The sequence below is a fragment of the Saccopteryx bilineata genome, chromosome 6, assembly GCF_036850765.1.
Source record: "Saccopteryx bilineata isolate mSacBil1 chromosome 6, mSacBil1_pri_phased_curated, whole genome shotgun sequence".
Lineage (NCBI taxonomy): Eukaryota > Metazoa > Chordata > Mammalia > Chiroptera > Emballonuridae > Saccopteryx > Saccopteryx bilineata.
The window spans coordinates 156665086-156689164 of NC_089495.1; the positions used below are offsets into that span (position 1 = coordinate 156665086).

The following is a 24079-nucleotide window of genomic DNA, read 5'->3' on the forward strand; positions in this document are numbered from 1 at the left end:
AAGCAGACAGAAGAAGACTCCCGTGGAAGAAGGTGGGCTTCAGCTGGATTCAGTGGGTGGTGTTTGGATGGAAGAGGAGATGTGGAGGGTGCTCTTGGGTTAGGGAAGATCTGAGTGGCAGGAGGGGCGGGCAAGGGGCAGGTATATCTGAGGATTTGAGAGGAAGACTGAACACTGAATGGTTGAGTCATAGATGGAAGCCTTCTGATTGGAAAGGAGAGCTAGCATGATGTCATCTGGCTAGGTAGAGCTGGTTATGGGGTCAGGGTTTGGATGTTCCTGGATCCATATTGGTCTAATGATGATACCCCACCTCTGAGGTCTGTGATGGAGAGAATAGCAAAACAAACATGGCCAATATTCTTGGAGTGTTAAATTCTCTTGTTGGTGAATGGTTCTTTTTTTAATCGCTTTTATATTAAAGTAAATATAGACATGTTAAGGGGAAGAAAGCAAAATACACCATCATTTTAAAGATAAAACTCTAATTCTCAAAAGAAAATTTCACTTGGTCACCTCTGGCTATACTTGCAAGAATCCAGACCCTCAGGAGTAGAGGGTGTTTTTGGAAAATGCTGAATACCAACTTGGGTTGTTGAGTTCAGGTTCAGTGTGTGACTGAGCTGTCAATCACCTCACGCCTCACCTCTCTCCTGCTGCCCCCACTCCTGTGGGAGGGAAGTAACAGAGCATGGCTGTCCTTTTTAGGAGTTTTCTGTCCTGGATGAAAGTCAGTTGTCTTGAGGAAGACACACAGTTAGTTTATTGTTTTGTGTGTTTTTTTGGGGGGGGGAGGGGAAGGGGGTGCAGGAGGACAGACAGCAAGGGAGAGAGATGAGAAGCATCAATTCTTTGTTGTGGCACTTTAGTTGTTCACTGATTGCTTTCTCATACGTGCCTTGACTGGGGGGGGGGGGCTCCAGCTGAGCCAGGGACCTTGTGCTCAAGCCAGCGACCTTGGGCTTCAAGCCAGCGACTATGGGGTCATGTCTGTGAGCCCACACTCAAGCCGGTACCTCGGGGTTTTGAACCTAGGTCTTCAGTATCCCAAGCCAATGCTCTAGCAATTGCACCACCGCCTGTCAGGCTTATAAACCAATGTGGAGGAAGGAATTCTGTCAGCTTTTGGTCCCGCGTTCTTAGTGCCCGCTCCAGGGCCCTGGGAGCTCTGGGCATTTCTACTTTGGGGGACTTTCACTTTATATCGTATCAAACATATTAAAATCCACCTCACCATCAATTTTTGTTTTTGTTATAATTTCTGCAAGTTTCCTTTTGTCATCTTGAATTCTGTTCCGAAAAAAGTACCGTATTCCCCCTGTATAAAATGCTCCCATGTATAAGAAGACGCACCTTAATTTTGAGGCCCAAAATTAAAAAAAAAAAGTATTACATAAAGTTATTCATCATAAAATTCATACAACTCCTCCTCACTGTCAGGACTCCCATCCCTTGTCCTCATCTGTGTCTGATGAATCACTTTCTTCAACAATGAGCGCAAAAATAAGTGTGAAAAAGTGGGAAATTCAAGTAAAAAAATCTACAACCACTGTATAAAACACACCTAGTTCTTAGACCCCAAATTTTTTCCAAAAATGTGAGTCTTATACATGGGAAAATACGGTATCTAGTAATATAAATGAGTCAATGTTTTGTAAACATTTACTTCTCTATTAATTCACTTGGATTTCTGAGTTTTCATTTTTGAGTCAATACTTTTTCTTTCTTTTTAAAAAATAATTTTATTTACTTATTTATTTTTAAGATTTTATTTATTCATTTTAGAGAGGAGAGAGAGAGAGAGAAAGAGAGAGAAGGGGGAAGAGCAGGAAGCATGAACTCCCATACATGCCTTGACCAGGCAAAGCCAGGGTTTTGAACTAGCAACCTCAGCGTTCCAGGTTGACACTTTATCCACTGCGCCACCACAGGTCAGGCCAATACCTTCTCTTTGTTCAGGTCTTGGAGAGTTTTAAAAGCTGAGACTTCTCTCCCAAGACAGCAAGGCCTCTCGGCAGCCTTTTAGCCTGGGGTGGGGGGAGGTTTGAATAATTGATTTAATTATTTAAAATGACACATTTTAAACTGTTTCAGACCTGGGGCTTTATGAAAATCCAGGGAAAGGACAAATGGTTGACTAGGTCAGCAGGCCTCCTGCCAGATTTTTTAAAAAAACAATTATATTAACATTTATTTTTATTTGAAAAAATAGTCAGGTCAGGCTCTAATTCCCAAGGCTACTTTAAGGCTAAAACTCCGTGATTGCTGCGCTCTCTTGGGAGTCTGATGGAAAGATTGTGAAGTCCTGAGCTAAGTCAGTCACCCGGAACTGAAGCGGCACAGAAAGTCGGGATAAAGAGGAACAACTATTCCAGGGAGAAGGGGTGGGGAGGGTGGTGTTCCCTTAAGTGGAGCTGATAGCTGATGGATCTGAGCTACGACAGCAGCTGGGGTGACAGTGTCCAAATCAAAAAACAAGTGTGGCAAATTGGGTGTCGCTTCTGAATGAGGACGGATTGCTCTTTCAGCATTCACATCACTGTTAGCTGGGGACATGGCTCTCTGGTTGGCTATTCTGCCCTTCCCAGAGCAAGTCGCAACCCGGGGAAAGGAGGGTACCATGGCATCCTTCCCACTTCTGATCGGTCCCACACTTGCACTGGTTTGGGGGGATGGTGTCACCTCCCACACTCCATAGGGGAGACAGAGCCTGACCATCTCATCTGCCCACCCTGGGTTCCAATCGGGGGCCTGAAATTCACTCCCCACTGTCCACAATTATTAGGGACTCTTTTCAAAAACAAAACCACTTCCTAATCCTATGTAAGGCAACATGATAGATGCCTTTCTCAACAATCATCGTTATCACTCAGTCCCTACTTAAACCCTGTTTCATTTCCAGACTAAATTACAGTTATTTGTTAGTGTGTTCATTTTCTAGATAACCTACTATTTTTCTTAGGAAGTTTCCAAGTCCTCGGTCCATGTGACGGCAGCCTTCACCTACTGAACTCCTACAAGGACAATCCCAAATGTCTCCATCTCCAGCATAAACATTTTATTGACTCTCCCAAATAAAGACTAAACCGCACAAAAGCAAACCACAAAGGCTGTTTTGAGTGTCAGTGATGATAATGACACAGGCATGGCTAAGCACCATGAAGTGGAGCAACAGCTCATCAGGAATGCAATAGCAGAAAAGGACACAGACTTTTGTGTCACAGAAGTCTGTCCTGCCTCTTACCAGAAGAATGACCTTGAGGGTAGGGCCAGGTGCCTTTCTGTGCACACAGTAATTCACACGAGCCTACCACCATCCCATGAGATACATATTCTTATCCCCAATGCAGATAAAAAGGTTGAGGACAGGGCATGGCCTTCAGGAAAGTAGTGTGGCCCCTGTGGGCCTCAGTTTACCTATTGTGGAAAATGGGGATACTGATAGCTGCCTCACTGTGTCATAGGAATTAAGTCTAGTAATATCCAACCACAGAGCAGGTATCCAAGCATGGTTACTCTCTAATTATTATAGTTAATGTTTATGAAGACCAGAGACCAGGTGGAGGACAAGTTTCCAAAACCATAGTTGTAGTGGGTAACTGGAAACAACCAGCTGTGCAAGCCAGAGCAAATCCCTTTGGAACATCCCATAAGCAAGGGCATGCCATCTATGTCACGCTGTTGCATGAGGCACCACCATGGTCATGCCTTGGCGTGTCTGCAAGGTCCAGGATTATCCAAGGGACTTGGAATCCTGCAGTAGCTTGTCTGCGGTCCCTCCATATGCAAACTAGCAATAACTAACTCCTCTTTGTGGTGTTAAAGGACCTGCTGTTTTCCATCCTCAGGATGGAAATTGCTCAGGCAGGTCTGGCCTTGGGACACAGGAGGGGACATCTGCTGGGGCGGGGGGAGGCCTGGAGCTGGGCAGCTCAGTTACTCCTGGTAGGTTAACCTGGCTCCTTGTCCTGGTAAGTGGGAGCCTGGCTCCTTGTCCTGGTAAGTGGGAGCCTGGATCCTTGTCCTGGTATGGGGAGCTGTCAGCAAGTGGGGCACCTGAGGGTAGAGCACTGGGGTGTGGTGTGAATCAGCCCGTGGCTACAAGTAAGCCTGGCAAGGATGGTGAATAACTATAACGCAGAGGGTTTAGAGAGGATTGGGTCCCCATCGTCCTGGTCACTGAAACTCATAAGGTTGGTCCAAGAGCTCTCTGATAAAGAAAATTTAAAAAGCATTATAGTGAACTCCTATGGGACTTGGCTTTCAAATGACATCTGTGCATCTGTTTGATCCATATGTCTGTTTCAATTAATCCTTCTACTGACATTCGTCTCAGAAAGAATATTTCTCAGAGTTGGTTTTGCCATGGTGGTGATGAGTTTGGAAAAAAACCTGCTTTGTAATGTCTTCTTTCTCCTGTGACCAAGAAGGGCCCAGGTTTAGTGGGACCTGGTGTTTACATAATTTGGGGGACCATTTTTTTTTGTATTTTAAAATTTTATTTAATAGGCAGCTAACTAAATGGGAGATGATGTTTGCAAACAACAGCTCTGATAAGGGGTTCGTATCCAAAATATATACAGAACTCACAAAGCTTAGCAACAAACAAGCAAACAATCCAATTAAAAACTGGGGAAAGGACCTGAACAGAAACTTTTTCCAAGGGAGATAATTTTTAAGCAAAAGAGTACAAAACCATGCATACAAGATTAGGCACGAGTGTGACTATTTATGTAGAATCAGAAAAGATGTCAACAAATTACTAGTGCCTTTTGAAAGATTTAGGTCCCTTTCTTCTGAGATTTCATACTTCTGTGAAAATATGTCTCGTGACCTGCCTACACTCCCCCCCCCACACCTCCTCCACGCCAGCTAGTGTCCCTCCTCACCCTACAGATCTCTGCACCCACAGGGGAAGGGGTGAACCCTGGGCTGAAGCTCTATCAGTTTCATGGTAAATATGCCTGCGAATTGTGTAATTCACAACCCAGAAATATCTACCTAGTACCCAGTATGTCACTGTCAGCCCCATTATTTTAGGGAAGTCAGGGGCTTTATCTAACGGACCGTTTTGGGTGTCTCCTAGCCAGTGTCTGACTGTGAGAATATCAGGACAAGAGCACCGAGTGGTCATGATTGAGGCCAGGGAGGACATGGGCTTTTGGAAAAGGTTTTTCGGTTCACCATTCCAATGGACTTTATTTCTGAGACCAAGCATTGAGTTCCTGCTGGTTGCGTGTGCTCACTACAGAATTATGTGGAATGACCAACTCTCACCCAGAGAGGCACCTTCAGGGGCCTGGATGACTCACCATCAAAATCCTGTGGCCCAGCCCGAACAGGCCACAGAATGCTGACGCCTCCTCGCCACTCCAACCCATGAGCTCAAAGTTGATGTCTCCCATATCATCCCCTCCTGTTCGTCTGCTTCTTCATCCATTTCTCCCTCTGGGCCAAGGAGGCCAAGGGCAGCTATGAGGCTGCATTAGTGAGCTGGAGCTGCAGTGGTCTACAGTGGTCTGGCAGACCCCAAAGTGAGCCCCCTGGGTGGTCTTCATTTCCTCCCTTCACTTCCCAAGACAGAAATAAATTCGCCCTCTGTACTCTGTCTTTCTGCCCTAAAGTAATATCTGCTTTCTTAGCTCATGGACCAAAGCTTGATGTTTAGGGATAGGTGGTGGGTGGCAACGCTGCTGTATCAGTAAATCAGAGTCCTTCTTGGTGATGAGTTTGCAGGCCAGCAAGAGAGGAGGGTGGGAGAGACAGGCCCCTCATCCTGAGTCCTGGCTCTGCTATTTACAGCTGTGTGACCTAGGGCAAGTTATCCAACCTCTCTGTGCTGAAAGGGGGGGGGACTATAAAGGTATCTACCTCGTGGGATTTTGGTGAGGATTATATGGATTTAATACTTGTATATATGAGTTACTATCACTATGAGTTCTGGGATTCCATTTATATAGGAGGCTCTATGCCTCATGGGGGTGGGGGAGCAGGACTTTGAAGAATTATTTGCAACTACTGTTCAAATTCCTGAGTCTGCTTACTAGGGTAAAAGCCAGAGCTCTATTCTGCTTTCCTCAGCTCTGCCCCTGTGGCAGGCTGAGTAATGGCCTAAAACACCCATAATCCTAGTCCTGGAACTGGCCAGTGTTTCCTTTGAATAAAGGAATTTGCAAAAGTGATTTAGGGATCTGGAGATGGCTCAACAATCCTGGATTATCTGGGTGGGCTCTGAATGTAATCACACCTGTCAGCCCCATTTTATAGGTGGGGAGACGGACACAGCAAGGGAATTGTCTTGAGCTAGCTCAAGTTCACCTGGCTGGGGAGTGGAAGCTGCAAAGAAGTGATTTGAATCTGGCCAATTGGCTTCTGAGGCCAAGCTCTTCGTCACCTGGGGCGTTTACCGTCCTCCGGCTTCTCCCGCTGCAGCTCTGAGCCGCCGATGCTTCCCTCGGACTTCCCAGGCTCCATTTTCCTACCTCCCCCTCAGGGAGAGGAATCTCTAAGACCATAAATGCAATCCAGAGGCTCAGTCCAGGTAGGGAGAACATCACCGTAGACATTTCAGGGCAGCTGGTGGCGGGTATCACAGAAGACGTTAGCTGCGTGTAGTTGGGGACGTGGGGATAAAGTGATTTGCTTACCTGACACAGAAATGTGATATGAAAATGAAGAACCCTAGGTACTTGTGACCCAAAATGTGATCTTTTTTTTTTTTTTTTTTTAAATATATAATTTTATCAAAGTGGCTAGACTTGCCCATTTTGCAGACCTTGTTGATTTTGGATGACCTAACAGAATGAGCTAGATGCAAGCTAGGAGGGACATTCCGAGAGTTGGGACTAAGACCTCAGTGAGACACCTGCTTCTCTATCTTCAGAACAACTTCCAGATCAATCACTGAAGATGTGTGTGGCTAGGACACCCGGGAGAAGAAGGCAGTAATGATCCCTGGTCTAGGGGACCCCCAGAGTCAAGGCAGAGAACTAGCAGATACCTATCAGCTGGGCCAAGTCTCCCAGATTCTCTTCCTGGGCATAGAGCTAAGCACACAAAAATGACTAACAAACATCACTGGCTGCACGCAAACAAGTGTGGAAAGAGCTGCGAACTGTAGGCCCTCTTGGAGAGTCACAGTGACTTGATGGCAGGAAAGGCTCTGCGAAGTCCTGCACTCTGGCCTCCTGTTCAGAGAGCTGTAAACCCTTTACACAGCACCTGTCGACAGACCCTAGATTCTGCATCGCACACAACACATTTTGGGAAACACTAAATATTAACACTGGGCCAAGAAGCCTCTCAACTTCATCATGGTGTGATGACTCACAGAGCACGGGCCCCACAGCTGCACATCATTTTTTTCCCCCAGGACAACCACCTCCCTGGGGGAGATCAGAGGTTCTCACTCAGGGCAACTTCACCCCTTGGTGGTCATGATATTTAGAGACACATTTGCGTCACAGTCGGTGGGAGGAGGGCTCAGAGGTTCTGCTAAGCACCCTCCAGTGCACAGGAGAGCCTAGCACAACAGAAAATTATCTGGCCCCAAATGTCAGTCAGTAGTGCTGAGATTGAGAAAGCCGGAGGCACAGACTCATGAGCAAATACAGCACTGAAGCCTCTGATGGTGACCTGAAATGGCTATGAGGGACTCGGGACTCTGCAATTTAATATTTCCCATACATAACATAAAAGCCTTCCTCGGGGCCTCATAAGCTCTTTCTGTATCTTCAGCACAGCAAAAATTGTAACTGTGGTTTAATTGTTTAAAAAAAGCAAATGTGAGTCACACTCATTTAGTTGTCAGACCAACCTAACATGCATATTGATAACATACAAACACACGTGTTACTTGCAAATGATGCGATATTGATCCACTTAAATGGTTCTTTTCATTCTCCAACTGTACAGTCCTGGAATAAACCAGTATTTGTTTCATGCACACACATACATTGTTAGCAAATGACACTGATGAATGTGTGTCTTTTTTCTCTTGTAACATGTTCCAGAGTGCAGAAAACAGCAGTACTCACAGCGGACCAAGGAGAATGAGGACCTTTAAAGGTTCACCCCCTGGATCCTCTGATAATCAAGGCTTTACCAGATTATATTTATTTTAAAGGTGTTTGAATTTTGTCTTAGTGCCTGTCACACAGGCATGGGCGTTTGAAGGAGATCTGAGTGTGGAGGGATCTGAATGTATGGGGTTGCAATAGGGGGTTAGGCTGGGGGCACATATTTTCATGGTTCATCAGCCAGTTTCCTGGTGGCCCACCCACAGATTAAATTCTTTCAAGCCCTTGGCCTGTGAGTTAGTGCTAATTTGCGTGGTATAATTTTTCCATCGATTTACAATCTTAATGACTGCAGATTTTGGTCCGTCTTCCTCCTCAGCATGAGCGGTCACCCATGGGTTAGGATAATTTATGGAGATACTAATGGGATTTTTGTTCTTGTGGAATATCACGCACCCGTTCTAAGAAGGTGGCGGCCATTGTGTCTCTGTCTCACAGAGGGTTTATGATCCAGGACTAAGCAGATGTCTAGACAGGTTACACTGCTCCTTCTCTGGTTTTGTTTTATTTTTTATTTCTGGAAATCCAAGGAATAGGCTAGACAGGTGTTTTGACAGACAGTAGGAAGAGCCTACAGAAGCACAGACTTTGGGGGAAGCGTGCAGGTACTCCAAGATTAGGAGAAGAAAGTTGATTTGGGGTCTGGCCTGGAAGTGAGTCCAGGTGGTGAGAAATGGCCACGTGCTGTGCCTGAGAAGGTGCATTTCTGTAAATAATCCTAATCCTGAGCTCTAGGCTGGCATGGAAACAATGGTGCCACCCTCCTCCGCAAATGCTCTGCTACCTAAGACTCTCTGGGCATCGCCCCCGCACAAAGGGTTTGAGGAAAGGAGCACTGGCAATGACAGAGATGGAATTCCCAACTTGCCCCATAGAAAAGGGGTATAAGTCCCACTTGGTTTATAGAAAAATAAAATCTCTGTTATAGTTCTTTCACACTTGAGTTTGTGCAGTGAAGTCAGGTCCTGCTAGAGTAACAATTTAATCCTGAAATCTCAGTGGTTTAACACAAACAAGGCTTTTTCTCTCTCATTCAAGCTACCTGTCTAATGAAGGTCAGTAGGGACTCAGCTACCCAGCTTGATGGGCACACCAAGATCCCAGCATGTGGCCCAGGACAATAAAAGGAAGACACTTGTTAAATAGTAGGTCTTAAATGCTTTGGCCAGGAAGTGATATATGTCATTTCAGTACCTACCATTGCCTAGAGCTAGTCACATGGCCCCACCTTGCATCAATGGGCTGGGACCCACAGGAGTATGCTGATTGTGTGCCTCTGCCACAGCTTTGTGGTACTTATTTAATGTAGGATGAGACTTTTTATTTAATACTGTTAATAACTTGCATTTGTGCAGAGCTCATTACAAACACATTTTGGGCATTCTGCCCATGTTATCTTACTGGTGTTCCATCAAGCCCCGTGAAGAGATAGCCCTTGGATCCACAGGCAGGAAGTGAAGGTCCACAAGGAGGTGACAACATGTAGTAAGTGAAAAGGAGGAGCTAACAGCCAGAGTCTCTGACCTGGGTCTTCTCTGCTTTTCCACAGAGGCTGCCGAGACAGTCAAGCTTTGTCAAAGATTTACTTAAGACTAAGGATAGAACCTCCTCGAAGGAGGAGGGACTTGTGTTCCCTGCACACCAGGGAGGCGGTGCAGTCGGAGCACGAATCTCAAGCCTCTATCTGCTTGTTAAGAAAGCAAGATGTCAGTGAGATTTTGCCAAATGGGCTGATTTTCTGACACAAACTCATTTCCTTGCTGGTTGAAATGCAATCCCTTCCTCCTCTCGGAACTGGTTTCATGCTGTGTTGCAATAGACCACTTGTGTTCACTCTGGGCTAACCGAGTCCCAACCCCATCCTGACCTCACAGAGTCACTGCTCTGGCTCAGTGGTTGAGAAAGACCTATCTAAAGAGTGACACATGGATCCGGATTTGGACTATTCTAGCAGGAATGCAGAGAGAGACAAAGAGCCAATTTTCACCTTTTGACCTCAAAAATCATCTCCAGAAGAAGGGGGAGCTTAAAGTCTGTCCATAAACAGATTAAAAGGGAACAAATGAAGAGCAAACACTCGGCCATAGGAAGGTATTGAGGCTGTCTTGTCTGGGAGTTAGGGAGGCCGAGGAAGTTTGATGAGGTCAGGGCAAGAGGCCTCTTGAAGCTGGAAGGACCACACCGGGAGGTGGAAGACAGTTTCAGAGATGGCTTTGCCTCTCGAAGTCTGCTCAGGCTGCCATAACAGAACACCACAGACCGAGTAGCTTAAACAACAGAAATTTGTTTCTCACAGTTCTGGAGGCTGGAAGACCAAGATCAAGGTGTAGGCAGGTTTGAAGCCTCTCTCCTTGGCTTGTAGATGGCTGCCTTCTGACTTTGTCCTCACATGGCATACACATTCCTGGTGTCTCTCCTTCTTCTTATAAGGATACCACCCATGCTGGAGTGGGGTCCCACCCTTAAGACTTCATTTAACCCTAATTAGCTCTCTAAAGGCCCTATCTTTAAATATAGTCACAATCTGAGGTATACTGTGGGTTAGAATTTCAATGCATGAATTTTATGGGAACACAAGTCAGTCCATAATAGCTTCATTAGATTTGTGAAAGGTTATATTAGATTTCTTTCTCATTGATATATAGAAAGGACTCTTACCACCAATAGCTGTCTGCCTATTGCCCAACAACTCACGAGCATAAGGGACGTTGCTAAGACTTTGCTTAGTGGAATAGTACTAAGTTGTATAGACCACCTCCTCTTCAATGGCCATGATACCTGAATCTCCCCCCATGGCCTTTGATATATTTTGGCCAATAATATGACAGAAGTGACATTTAGACATTCTGGCCAGGACCTCAAGGGGCTGTGCACACTTCCACTCTTTTTTGGTCACCTGCTGCCGCCATGTCAACATGGCTGATTAGCCACCTGGGGGATGAAAGGTCATATGGAGTGAAGGTCACCGTCTCAGTCAAGGCCTTGGACATGGGAGCCCATTGGAGGGAGTACATCCCAGAGCAGCAGAGTTCAGACAGCAGCTGACCACAGATGCCTGAGTGAGTCCATCAGAGACCAGAAGAATCACATAGCTGAGCCCAGCCCCGATTGCTGATCTGCAGAATCATGAGCTAAGGTAAATGGTTCTTGTTTTAAGTCACTAAGTTTTGAAGTGACTTGTTAAGCTGCAAATATAAACAGTGGTCAGAGCCTAAAAGATGTTCTCTTTTGCTCAAGGGGCGAGAAGCATTGATTAAGTCATGTCGGTGGGACTGGGTGGTTGTTAGAGAATAAATATCATGCTCTCATTGGTGGAAATGGATGGGAGTGGGGTGTAATAGGAGAGGGAGGCTTGGGTTTTAGCCATATCAACTATAAAGAAAGGAAGAAAAGAAGTTTACTCTATTTCCATATATTCCAAATCAGTGGATTTCCTTTTTTCTAGAAATGGAACCTTCTTTTCAGAAGAAATCTTACACAGAATCCCCAACATATAAAATAGGTAAAAATTTGTAATTTATTGCTATAAATCTAACGTAGATGGTCAAGTATGCAAAATTATTTTAAAAATGCAATCAATAAGTACAAGAGGGAAAATAGAATTATGAACACAAGCGTTCAGAATCGGGGGGGGGGGTCAGGGAAGACAAGTGTAGTCTTATTTCTGTACCCAATTCCTTTCTGCACTTTGGTTTGGTAGCGTAGTATAAAAAATCCCGAGAAGCACACATAAGCACTTGGGATTGGAAATGGTTTTTAACAGCTCACCTTGCAATCTCAGGATACACAATTAAATAGAGACAGGAGGAGAAGCCATCTGTCTGCATAAGTTCCACGTGGCAGGCTCAGTGTGCTGCCATGTGCACAACACAACCCAGTGTGAGTTTTCTCACCAAGATTACCTTAAGGCACATTTTTTTTTTTTCATAATGAAAACTGAATCAGCCATTTGCACAACCCACAAAGTACCTCCCAGAACCCTGAAAGTTCACGGAGCACACTTAGAAAATGTCCGTTTTTTCACTCTGATAGCCTTTGAAGAAGAAATTCTGGTTGAAGATAGGCACAGCTTGAGAAGCAGAGCTTCAGAAGGCTTCAGGAACCACAGACTCACCCTCTTAAATACAGAAGGAGAAACGTGGTCCCGAGGAAGGTAAGTGCTTTCCTGGGGGATTACATTGCAGGTATCTTGGCGCAGAGTGGAATCTCCTTTGAGGAGAAAGAGATATGAGCCCACAAATGAGCTGGATTTATGTCAATGTCTTCTTTAGGCTCCCGTGAAGAGAGTAAGGTTAATTTAAGAGAAAGCCCAAATAAGTAATGATTCTTATTTTAATGGTTGGTATAAAAAATTTTGCATATGTTAAGAATTTGTTATTAATACATTTGTTTTTAAAAAGTCTTATTAAAACTCTAGAACAGTAGCTGTAGAAGTCAGACACTGTGGCAGGCATCCCAGCTTTACTCTGGTCACTGCAGTTCTGGGCATCCAGCCAGGTTTTGAGGGAACTACCGTTCCCAACACTGAGGCAGGTCACCGGAACAGAGAACTGAAAGGGTGAGTTTCCAATGACTCTGCCTCATTAGTGTCAGTGATTGGTTGAGAGGTTGGCATTCACCTAAATGCTGGACCAATCATAGCCCTCTACAGCTGGGTTGTGTTTCCAGACCTGGCCAATCAGTGCCTTTGTAAGGGGTCTTTCTTTTTGTAAATCAGAAAAGTCCTTTAATCGCTGTGATCCAGGGCTGCTGGGATTTCAAACCCAGGAGGGGATTAAGACAGGCAGAGGGAGCCCTAGCCAGGTGCCTCAGTGGATTAAAGTGTCTACCTGGCTCACCAGAGATCACAGGTTCAACCCCCCAGTCAGGGCACATATGAGAAGCAATCAATAAGTATATAACTAAATGGAACAATTAAGTGAAACAACAGTTGATGCTTCTCTCCTCTCTCTCTCTCTCTCTCTCTCTCTCTCTCTCTCAGTCTTTCTCTCTCTCTCTCCCTTCCCTTGCTCTACTTCCCTCCCCACCCTGCCTTCTCAAATCAATGGAAAAATTGAAAAACAAAACAAACAGGTTGAAATGAGGAGAGTAGAGACAGCTGTCCTTACTGAGTTTTGCTTTCCTAAGTGTCTATGTTTTCTTTTCCTGCTTATGTTGGTTTGAGTTGGGTTTCTGTCACCAGAAACTGAGTGACATCAGTATCCCGATGAATGTAGGCAATACTTTGCAAAAATAATGAATGATGTCTAGGAAAATAAACACGTACAGAATGCAAATTGTGCATAAAATTCAAGGGAAATCTAGACCTCAGCACTTGAACTAAGTGGGATCCAATGACCCCATTTTAAAAAAATACACCCTATGCTGAAGTAATGGGGCTTGATTTGCTGTTGGAATTGTGGTTGGTCAACTTGACTTTCTCTAGTGTCTCTGAATGCTCAGAGGAGCACAGCATGTATAAATAAGCTGCGACTGGTTGTACATAATTCTTCACTCAGGGGGAAAAAGCAGGCATTGAGCTGGGTGTGGAGATATATATACCTTCCCTACAGGATTTGTAATTATTCAGGTATGGGAGAAAATGAGTCAGAGATATAAAAATCCCATTTGAGTGAAACTGAGACCCTGTAGGACACTTGAATTGGCCAGGAGAGACCATTCATCTCTCCCTGTGGACTCATTTTGGTTAACATCACCAACGATTTTTACCAACGCCCCACGGAGCTTGACCCAGGCATCGAGAGCTGAAGGCAAGTTTCCAATGGGAGAGTTGCACTTGACTTCCCAGGCTGAGCCCCTCTGTCTTTCGCCAGCAGAGCTCTTTTCTAAGCCATCAACCTTGCCTGTGTTTTCCAAAATCCTATCCTTTCCCAGGCCACCTTGGAGTTGACGGTCCAGCTGCTCAGTTCATGTGTCCCTGTGCCAACGCTCCTTAGGTTTCTCTTTGACTCTCCACATTCTTCTGAATTTTATTACAGGTTCTTGGCTTCTCAGAAACCTTAGTCCTCTACTATGTTCTATTTCCTGTGGTTTCCCAAATGTATGTGGTTTATTACTAGTGAATCCAATAAAATAGGCCCTTTGCTGCTTCCTAACTTTGCCTCTTGCTCAAGCCAAATTATGTGGGCTGTCTGCAGAGCTTGGCCTCCAAGGTCAGGCTCTGGGGATTGGAAGTCCTGGATGCCAGCATCTGCAAGGCACTCCAGCTCAGTTCTGTCCTGATTTCACATTCCCACCACGAGACATCTTGCCAACTGACAGGCCACAGAGAGAACTAAGCCTTTTTTTTTTTTTTTTTTAACCCTATGCTATGGTTTTCTTTAGGCTTAAATGTGTATGCTCACCTATAATTACAGGTACACAGATGCTGGTAACTTCTGCCCCACCACCACTGCAACTCTCTAGAATGCTATCCTCACTTGGCTTTTAGCCAATTGCAAGCCTGCTTTTCAGCAGAATCCGCAGGCTCTAGCTTAATGAATAATCACAAGAAAAACACAGGTCAGCACCTGCCCACGGGCAGAGCAGGGATTGCTCCAGCTAAGTTGGGGCCTCTGTGTTCCCTACTGTTCTTTGGTGTGTGTGTGTGTGTGTGTGACACAGAGAGACAGAGAGAGGAACAGATAGGGATGGGCAGACAGGAAGGGAGAGAGATAAGAAGTGTCAATTCTTCATTGCAGCTCCTTAGTCTCCTTAGTTGTTCACTGATTGCTTTCTCATATGTGCCTTGACTGGGGGGGGGGGGAGCTACAGCAGAGTGATTGATCCTTTGCTCAGGCAGTGACCTTGGGCTCAAGCCAGCGACCTTGGGCTCAAGCCAGGGACTTTTGGGTTCAAGCCAGCAACCATGGGGTCATGTCTATGATCCCACGCTCAAGCCAGCGACCCTGCGCTCAAGCTAGTGAGCCCATGCTCAAGCCAGCGACCTCGGAGTTTCAAGCCTGGGACCTGGTCCTCCACATCCCAGTTCAGCGCTCTATCCACTGTGCCACTGCCTGGTCAGGCCACCCCTGTTCTTGTGCAAGACGTTTTGGAGGCTTTTTTCTGGAAGCACAGGAAGCTGGGGAAATTTCCTCTCATTGGCAAATGGCACCTTCTCAACTTTCCTTTGGGACTTTTTATTTCTTTTGAAATTTATTTCATTTAGATGACTGCAATAGGGGAGAACCCCAGATTCAAATTTTATAATGTCTCAGGAAGGTGGTCTCTAGCCTTAGACTTTTATGGAGAGTAGACTTTTATGGGGGAGATTTTATAGTTGTGATTGTTTTTGTTCAACACTTTTGTCATATGACATAACAGGCCATAGACTAACATCCCCCCCCCCCATCCTGATGTTGTCTGCTCCTAATTATTTGTCCCACAGATATTGACTCTGGCTCTCCTCTCTGGGAAACCATGAAGCAGATGTGTTAGTGTGACCATGTGCAAACTTGGGGCTTTTTGTGCTGGGAGCAAGTGGCTATTTATTGTCACCTAAAACTCCAGACAGCTGTCGTGAAGCTGGACAGTACACAGTCATAAAAAGCAATATGGTATTATATGGAGAGGGTGTGTCCCATCCGGGAGGGGCAAGGATGGGTGGAGGCAGTCGTTGGAAAAGCCTTTCCAGAAGAAGAAAAGTGAGGATCTGTGGACATCAAAGGATGCCGGGTGGTGCAAAGGATGCCAGGTGGGGTAGCTGCTGGTTAGAGCCAGACCCTGTGGGTACAAAGCCTGCCTGTGCTTTGCTTGCTGCTTGATTTGAGAAGGCAAGTTATATAACCTCCTTGTCCCCAGCTTCCTCTATAAAATGAAGTAAACAGTGGCACTGTATTTGTTTGCTATTGCTGTGTAGCACATTACCACAACCCTCATAGCTTAAAACAACACCCATGTGACTAGCTTGCAGAGATGCAGGGCAGAAGTCCACTTGTGTGAAAGTTGTCAGCCAGGCTGAGCTCTCCTCAGCAGGTTTGGATGGTGGTGGCGGGAGGGGCGTCTGCTTCCGCGACTCATTCCTATTGTTGGCAGAATTCATTTCCTTATGGTTGTAGGACTGAGGTTCCTGTTTCCTTGCTGGCTGTCAGTTGGGGGCTAATCTTAGCTCCTAAAGGTCGCTAATCTCCTTTGCCCTCCCTTCACCTTCCGGTCAGCACACCTTATCACACTTTGAATCTTTGACTTCCTGAAGAAAACTCTCTGCTTTTAAAGGGTTCATGTAACTAGGTCAAGCACACCTGGAGAAACAACCTATCCTGAGGTCGGCTGCCCTTTATGGCATTACCTGCATCAGGATTTAATTGAGTAGTCAGGAGAAGGTGTGTGTACCCCAGGGCCAGGAGTCCAGGGGACCATCTTGGAATTCTGTCTACCACATGCACCTACCTCTAAGGAGCTGTGAGGCCTAGGTTAGCAAGTGTTGGTAAAGTACTTAGTACATATCCTGCATGTTTCCAGCAGACTTGCATGCAAAGAACTAGCCAGTTCAGTTCCCAGGATTGAGGAAGGAGAGTGTCAGGAGTGGGACACAGTTGAACAGCTGAAGAACATCCTCCACTTCTGAGGGGCTTCATTTCGATAATATTTGGAAATAGGAAGTTCCCTCGGATGAGCTTTCCTTGCCTGTCCTCCTTAGATGAACAGCCTCGACTCCCTCCCTGATTCTGCTGGGTAATGGCAGGGAGGCTGGGCTTCGGAATGATGGAGAAGGAAGGGGCTTCTGGGTTGGCTTGCTCTGAAGCCATCTGCTCAGAGGTTTGGATTTTCAGAAGAGCGAAGGAGTTTCCTCTAGCAACAAGGCCAGGGATTCAGAAACCACAAGAATTAAAGCTCTTCCCAAGTCAGCCAAGCAAAGCTCTGACGGGGGAAGCGGGAAGCAGACATCAGGATTCCCACCCGCTCTGCTAACCACACACAGGTCGTGGTTGAAGTCCATCTCAAGCTGGAGAAGTCCGTTTCCCTTCTTAGCCTGGCACCATCAGTGCAAGGCTCAGAGGACCAAGGCCCTGCTGACCCTGGGGAAAGGCAAATGGCCACCGGCCATGAGTAAGAACCTAGACTTTCATCCACCCTGTAGGTTGAACTGCCTGCTCCCAATAAAGCTGTGTTCCAAGTTGTCTGGTGCCAGCCTGAGGTAAGCAGGAAAGAGATAAGAAAGTGGGAGTGAGGGGAGAATGAGGAGGTGAGAATAGAAAGGCAGTTACTTTTCATTCCACAGATGCCATTTCGGGAAGAAGATTTTCTTTCAAAAAACACCTAGATGAGACCATTGTCATTTCCAGCTGGGTGCTTTGCCCTCTTTCCTAGCTCTCCCCCCAACCCTCCCCCCAACCTGCCTTAGCTCCTGGATCTTCTCACAGTTCTCTCCAGAAAAACCTGGGCCAACTTACTCCCCTTGAACAACTGTCATTTTTGAAAAGCTGCCCAGTCTCTTTGCTGTGATTTTGCAACTCAGGGTTAGACTTTCTTTACTCTCTTTTGGTGGCAGCAAGGCGACCAGAGAGGGCAAGCCAGGAGTTCCCGATGATGGGGGAGGCGGGCACACACGCCTCTGAGAAACGCAGGGTCTATACCTGCAGGAACATGTAACTTTCCTGAAACCCGAGGAAGGCGTCAGGAAAGAAGAGTGGAGAGTAGGAAACTCTTGTTTGTGTGGTAGCTGCTGCAGTTTCTACACCAGTGAGGCATGATCCGGTGTGACCTTGCCAGTCAAGGCCAGAGGGATGTAGAGGAGCCAAACAAAGATATGTGGGCAAAAGGCCAGGCCAAGCTGACCAGCATTAACATGGCAAAGGACAGATGTCTTCTGGCCTGGGCAGCTTGTGGGCAGGGAAGACATCCAAAGCTCAGCCTCTAAGATGCAAGAATAGTAACAACCTGTACAGTTAGTTACCTGTGCTCCAGGTAGGTCCTGCCTCCCATCATGACCTTGAAAGGAAAAGGCTGCCTCCAGCTGGTTGGTTTACAGCCTGAAACAGTGAAGCCCGCCCTTCCCTTCCTGCCTATGCCTTCTCTCTCCTCCTCACTATTCAAGACAGGTGTCATCGTGCCTGGTGGATGGAGCCTGGCGCTGGCTCGCTCGCTGTGATCAGTAGTCGATGACTTGACAGAAATACTTCTCCTGATTATATTTTTAACCTGGATTGTGCTGCAGTTAGTCACATTTTGAGGAGGGAACAGAGGAAGAGAGGGAAGAACGGGCGGGCGGGCTGAGGAGAAAGCCTGAGGGTCAGATAGCATGCACAGAGCCCACCCCCCACACAGGGCATGTCTTTCACATTTCAACTTCACTAATCATTGACATCCAACGAACAAATATTGACTGGGAACCTAAAACATTCAAAAACAATGTACGAGCTCCATCTTCCATGGTGTGAAATCAAAAATGAATGTCTGGGGGGAGAAGACGGCCCATCACCTATCTCCCATCGGTAATGAGCTCAAGTTATAGAATGATAATTTCTGGCTTCATTACTTATTAGTGTGTTGGTAAAAAAAAAAAAAAAAGAGAATAAGAAGAATCACTCAGACTAATGGTCTCTTCTGCAAAGTGGTGAAGAATGCTGATTTGGCTTATTTTTACTACCTGCGCCTCTCCTGGTTTGGCAGATGGTTTGCTGATACGATTATTTTGGATAGCAGCTAATGTTAGATAATTATTGGCATGGTACATCCACATGTGTCTATCAGTCCTGGGTGTTTAAGTATTGGCTGGGTTGTGGCTCCAAACAAGGAGGGTTTGTCTGTGCAAGAGATAAGCAATTAGCAAGGTCATTCACTGTTTCTTCCTTTGCTGTCTGTTCTAATTATTTGCAGTGAGATCCGGAGCCTTCCCTGGCCCTGCAGAGGACAGCAGGATGGTGGGCACCATCAGTGCTTCCATGTGCCCTCCTATTGGTTAGGGTACTCTCTCCTTTGAGGTAATGAGGACTACCTCTCACAATACAGCTCCCATTCAAATTCATGCTGGCTAATGAGTCTTCTCTGTTCCATATGTAACCCTGAAGTACGGAACAACACACGTGCTCACTGATATCATCCCATTGACATTTACAATTCCGTTTGGGTGCAGATAGACTGTTCTCTGCCTCTCAGGTCCAGTTTCACGGGACCCTCCTACAGCTGACAGCCCACAAATTGCACTGGCGATCTCAAATATTAGAAGGAAGTGGTGAGGCCCTGGCTGGGTAGCTCAGTTGGTTAGAGTGTCATCTGGACATGCTGAGGTTGTAGGTTCTATCCCCAGTCAGGGCACATACAAGAGTCAACCAATGACAGCATGAACAGACGAAACGACCAAACCAATGTTTATCTCTCTCTTTCTCTTTCTCTGTCTCTCTCCCTTCCTCTCTCTCTAAAAAATCAAAACAACAAAAAAGAAAAAAGTGATGACTAAATATCTCAAGTGTGATGTTCAACCAACCACACAAAACTGCTTCATTCTCTCTTAATGTAGCAAGGTCACCAGTCCCCCTCCCCCATGACCTTCAGTTAAATAACCAAGATAATTTCTGATCAGGAAGTGTGTTATTGTAATACATCACGGTGTAGAAACCAAGCTCAATATCAATTGTAGGGCAGATTGGAGAGAAAAAGTTTTGCTTTTCTGCCAGAATATTCCTTTGGGGTTTCCTTTAGGACCGAAGTAATGTGGGGAAGTTTAAGGCCACAGCAATGTGACTAAGTGAATGCGGATCTACATTTACGAAAAGGGAGAGACTCTGCCCACAGTCCCACATTCTTTTTTTTTTTTTTTTTTTTTTTACTTTTCTGAAGCTGGAAATGGGGAAAGACAGTCAGACAGACTCCTGCATGCGCCCGACCGGGATCCACCCGGCACACCCACCATGGGGCGACGCTCTGCCCACCAGGGGGCGATGTTCTGCCCCTCCGGGGTGTCGCTCTGTTGTGACCAGAGCCACTCTAGCGCCTGGGGCAGAGGCCAAGGAGCCATCCCCAGCGCCCGGGCCATCCTTGCTCCAATGGAGCCTCAGCTGCAGGAGGGGAAGAGAGAGACAGAGAGGAAGGAGAGGGGGAGGGGTGGAGAAGCAGATGGGCGCTTCTCCTGTGTGCCCTGGCCGGGAATCGAACCTGGGACTTCTGCACGCCAGGCCGACTCTCTACCACTGAGCCAACCGGCCAGGGCCCACAGTCCCACATTCTTAAATCTGCAATAGACATGTAGATAATTTTCTAAGGGCAAAATTCCCTAGTTCATTGGTCCAGATTCCCATGCTATTGATGCAATAAAGATAAGGTTGAAAGTGACAGTGTCTGAGAAGCAATCACAATTGCCCCCCCCCCCGTTTTTTTGCGCACAATTAGCGATGGAATTGAGAACCACTTTCTCTAACAGAAAATCATCAGCCATAGAGTTTCAATTGACATTCACCACAGTGATTTCAGCCAATAACTCTCTTTAATTTCTAGAGGTTTTCTCCCCCAGTCAGTCTCAGCACTCTGAACTAATGAGGTAAGCTAGGCTAGCACTAAGATTTATGGTCTCCCTATGCTTGGGAGGGACTGTTTACCCAATGACATCTCATTTTGAAATCTCTTGTATTAAGAAAATTGATGGGTGTGGTGCAAAAGTGATCTGTGGATGTGAGTGATATTTAGACAAGTCTGTACTTCAAAACAGAATCCTAACTCATATAGACAGCTTTCCGCCATTAGCTGGGGACCTCAGCATTGACCATTTCATCTTCTCCAACACCACCCCTCCCCTCCCTTAAAAAAACTTTCTTAATTTTATCCTAAATACGTTTGGTATCTTCTTCCTCTACATTTGGCTTTGGGTTTAAAGAAAGCCCAGGTAGATTTTTTTTTTAAATTTCTTCTATTAAAGCACAAGCGTCAACAGATCCAAGTCAACTGAAATCACCAGGAGACTGAAGCTGCCTATAAATTAAAACACTCACCAGAAAGGGACAATCCAGGTTTTAAATAAAACAGATAGAGGTGACCTTATCGGAAACCTGACATTTACTTTTCTGGCCCCGCCGACCTCTCACGGGGGCAGAGGAATAAGGAAAGGGAAATAGCTGGCTTTTCAGGGAGTAGCCTTGCTTTCTGGAAGGTGCCCAGGTCCGCCCAAAGAACGGAGTGCCTAATTCGAACCAGCCCTGGAATTGCTGTCTTTGAAAACCTCGTTCTGGAAAACCGAAGTCCAACAGCGGCTTTCCACATCAGGACACGAAGAGCAAGGGCGGAAATGGCCCAGGGGACAGGAATGGAGCTAAGGAGTAAGCAAGAAGCAGCTCCAGGAGGAGGGGCTGGGAACATTTCTTGGCTGTGCTGCTGCACAGAAACTTTTTCTTGCACTGAGATCTACTCGGGGCTGAATCATGAGGCCCGCAACAACTGGTGCGGTCTGCGTGGGGAACACACTCCGAGCCCAGGAGCAGGGTTTGTGGGCTGGGCTAAGCCGCCAGGGCCGGGGCTGCGGCCAGGGCGCGGGGAGGCCGGGCCGCGCGCTCTGCCTCCCCGCGGGCGGGCGGAGTCCTCACCTGTTCCAGCGGGCCACCTTCCTCCGGTAATACCGCAGCGCCTCCTGGCCGGCCAGGAGCGAGTCTTCCGGCCCGAGGATTGGTGGCTCCTCCGGGACGTTGTACAGCGGGTGGGCGAACAGGGCCTGCAGCTTGGAGCCGGGGCCGCCGAGGTCCTGCTCAGTCCCCGGCCCAGCTGGGGAAAAGTTGTGCGTACCCGCGCGGGGGTCCAGGGCGGCTGCGGCGGGGTCCGGAGCGGGGACGGGGATGCGGCGGGCGCACAGGCAGCCCCGGGGGCGCTCCCGGGGTCGCAGCTGCCGCTGCACCTGGGGCCAGAGGTGGAAGTAGAGGTCGGCGGACAGCAGCGCGCCCAGCAGCAGCAGGGTCAGCAGGCGGTCCCGGCGCAGCCCAGGCATGGCCCCGCTGGGCGCGCGGGCAACTCCGGGAACCTGGGGGGACGCCGGGCGCAGAGGGCCGCCTGCACTCCTGCGGGCCGGCCGGGATCGATAGGGCCGGAGTGCTCACCGCGCGGGATGGTTGCGCTTTTGAGGGGTGTCGTCCTTGAACTTGGGGACCGGGTGCAGAGAGCGCGGGGTCTCGCGGTGTTGGCGGGCGTCTCCTCTCTGAGCGGAGTGGAAAGCAGCGATGGTCTCCCGGACCCCTGTTTCTGGCTCCTTCTCTCTCGGCGCCCGGGCGCCCGGGAACCCGCGGAGGGTGAAGGGCGGGGGGCGCTGGTGTGGCTGTCCCCGCGAGCGGACGGGCGGCGGGGCCAGAGCAGCAGAAACACGCGCGGGCGGCGGCGCTCGCCTCAGGGAGGAGCAAGGCAGCCGCGGAGCCCGGGGCGTCTCTCCAGAGGATGCTGTCACCGAGGCTGCTGCTGCGACTGTTCCCGCGGCTCCTTCTGCGGGCGGCGGGGACGCCGGTGCCCCCCGGCTCCACCTCGCGAGCTCTTCTGCGCGCCCGACTCCTAGAGGCAGAGGTAGCGCCGGCCTCCCTCGTCTGGCCGGGTGCCCGCACCTCCGCCCACTCTCAGCTGGCACCTGCCTCTGGCGCAGCTCGCCAGCCAACTCTGATCCCTGTGCGGGCCCTGCCCTTCCACCTTGTCACCCAACCCTCTTCTCGCGCCAAACCCCCTTGCCCCGGGCCTCCAGCTTGCCTTGCCCAGGGTTCAGCCCTGACACTTTGGAGAACTCCAGCGGCGTAAGTGTAAAATTCTTTTCTTTTCCTTTCTCTTCTCTTTTCCTCTCTTGTTTTCTTTCTTTTTCCCTCCCTCCCTCCCTGCCATTTTCTTTCTTTCTTTCTTTCTTTCTTTCTTTCTTTCTTTCTTTCTTTCTTTCTTTCTTTCTTTCTTTCTTTCTTTCTTTCTCTCTCTCTCTCTCTCTCTCTCTCTCTCTCTCTCTTTCCTTTCCTTTCCTTCCTTTCTTTCTTTTTCTTTCTTTCTTTCTTTTTTAGAAAAAAGACAGCCCCCTGAAAGCCTTTCTCCTGTAATACTGGCCAGATGTGTGTGTGTGTGTGTGTGTGTGTGTGTGTGTGTGGTCTTTTCTCTCTTTGTTTCTTCCCACAGAGCACACACTAGATCTACAACAACTGGGCGTCATGTGTACCCATGTAATAGGTGCTCAGGAAACACCCACTTAGTGAGTGTAACGTTTGATTTTTAAATATCAGGCATCAATTTTACCTAAAATCTTGGTGTTTTTCCTGTTTGGATGGAGCTTGATTCCAAAGGTGCTTGCACCTTACAAACAGGAAATTTTCCTTGCACCCAAGGAGGCAGGGGGTGCCCAGATCACCCCACTCTGAACTTTTGGATTTAGCTCAGGGTAAAAATAGTCCACCCAAATGAATCAGTGGAGGGACACGTAGAAGGCTCTTTCTTGCTATTCTGTAATAGTCCCCACCCAATTTTCCTTTTGAGAAAGCGGGAACTCCTGGCCCCTCTATGTAATGACATGGTAGGAAAATGAAGGCTCCGTGTGAGTGGGGAGGTCCCCCCACCCCGTCCCACATATGTAAGAAAATAGATCTTTGCCTTGAGCTGCTTGTCCAGGCAGCAAAGCTTTCCACACGTGGTCATCCTGCTTTTTACTTCTTTCCTTTACTGGAGTCAAGACCCTCAGATACTTTGACTGGTGAATTCAGACCAGAGTTTTTCCCACCTGTGGTTCAATGGGTGATACCTGTGGCTTTGCCAGCCCCTCATCTGTAAGTGAAGACAGTAATAGCCTTCTCCACAGGGTTAGTGTGTAGTTTCACTGAGTTAAACTATGTAACTTGCTTAGAACAGCCAGCCCCCGACAGTGTGAAATGTGTGTGCTAGAAATATGCTTGTTTCTTGGTTTCTGTAGTCCACTGGTGTAGTTTGAGACTTGTGAGTGGGACAAAAATAGCAAACTATGGAAAAGGGAGATACCAGAAAGGGAACATTATCAGGGGCACATTGTGGCCTGAATGCCCAGTCCAAGTGAGAAAGCCCACAATGGTAGGACTGCCACCTGTTTTAGTCAGCTGGGGACAGTGACGGGCATTTTT

At 47.4% G+C, this 24079-nt stretch overlaps 1 protein-coding gene across 2 annotated transcripts in view; it reads right to left on the reverse strand.

The window, feature by feature from the left end:
• FAM20A (FAM20A golgi associated secretory pathway pseudokinase) overlaps nt 1–21963 on the reverse strand; it is a 38923-nt gene extending 16960 nt beyond the window's left edge. For both annotated transcript variants that reach the window (XM_066236202.1, XM_066236203.1), the window contains exon 1: nt 21569–21963. In XM_066236202.1, coding sequence (XP_066092299.1) covers nt 21569–21963 — 395 coding nt within the window. The remainder of the gene's footprint in view (nt 1–21568) is intronic.
• Nucleotides 21964–24079: the final 2116 nt, after the last annotated feature.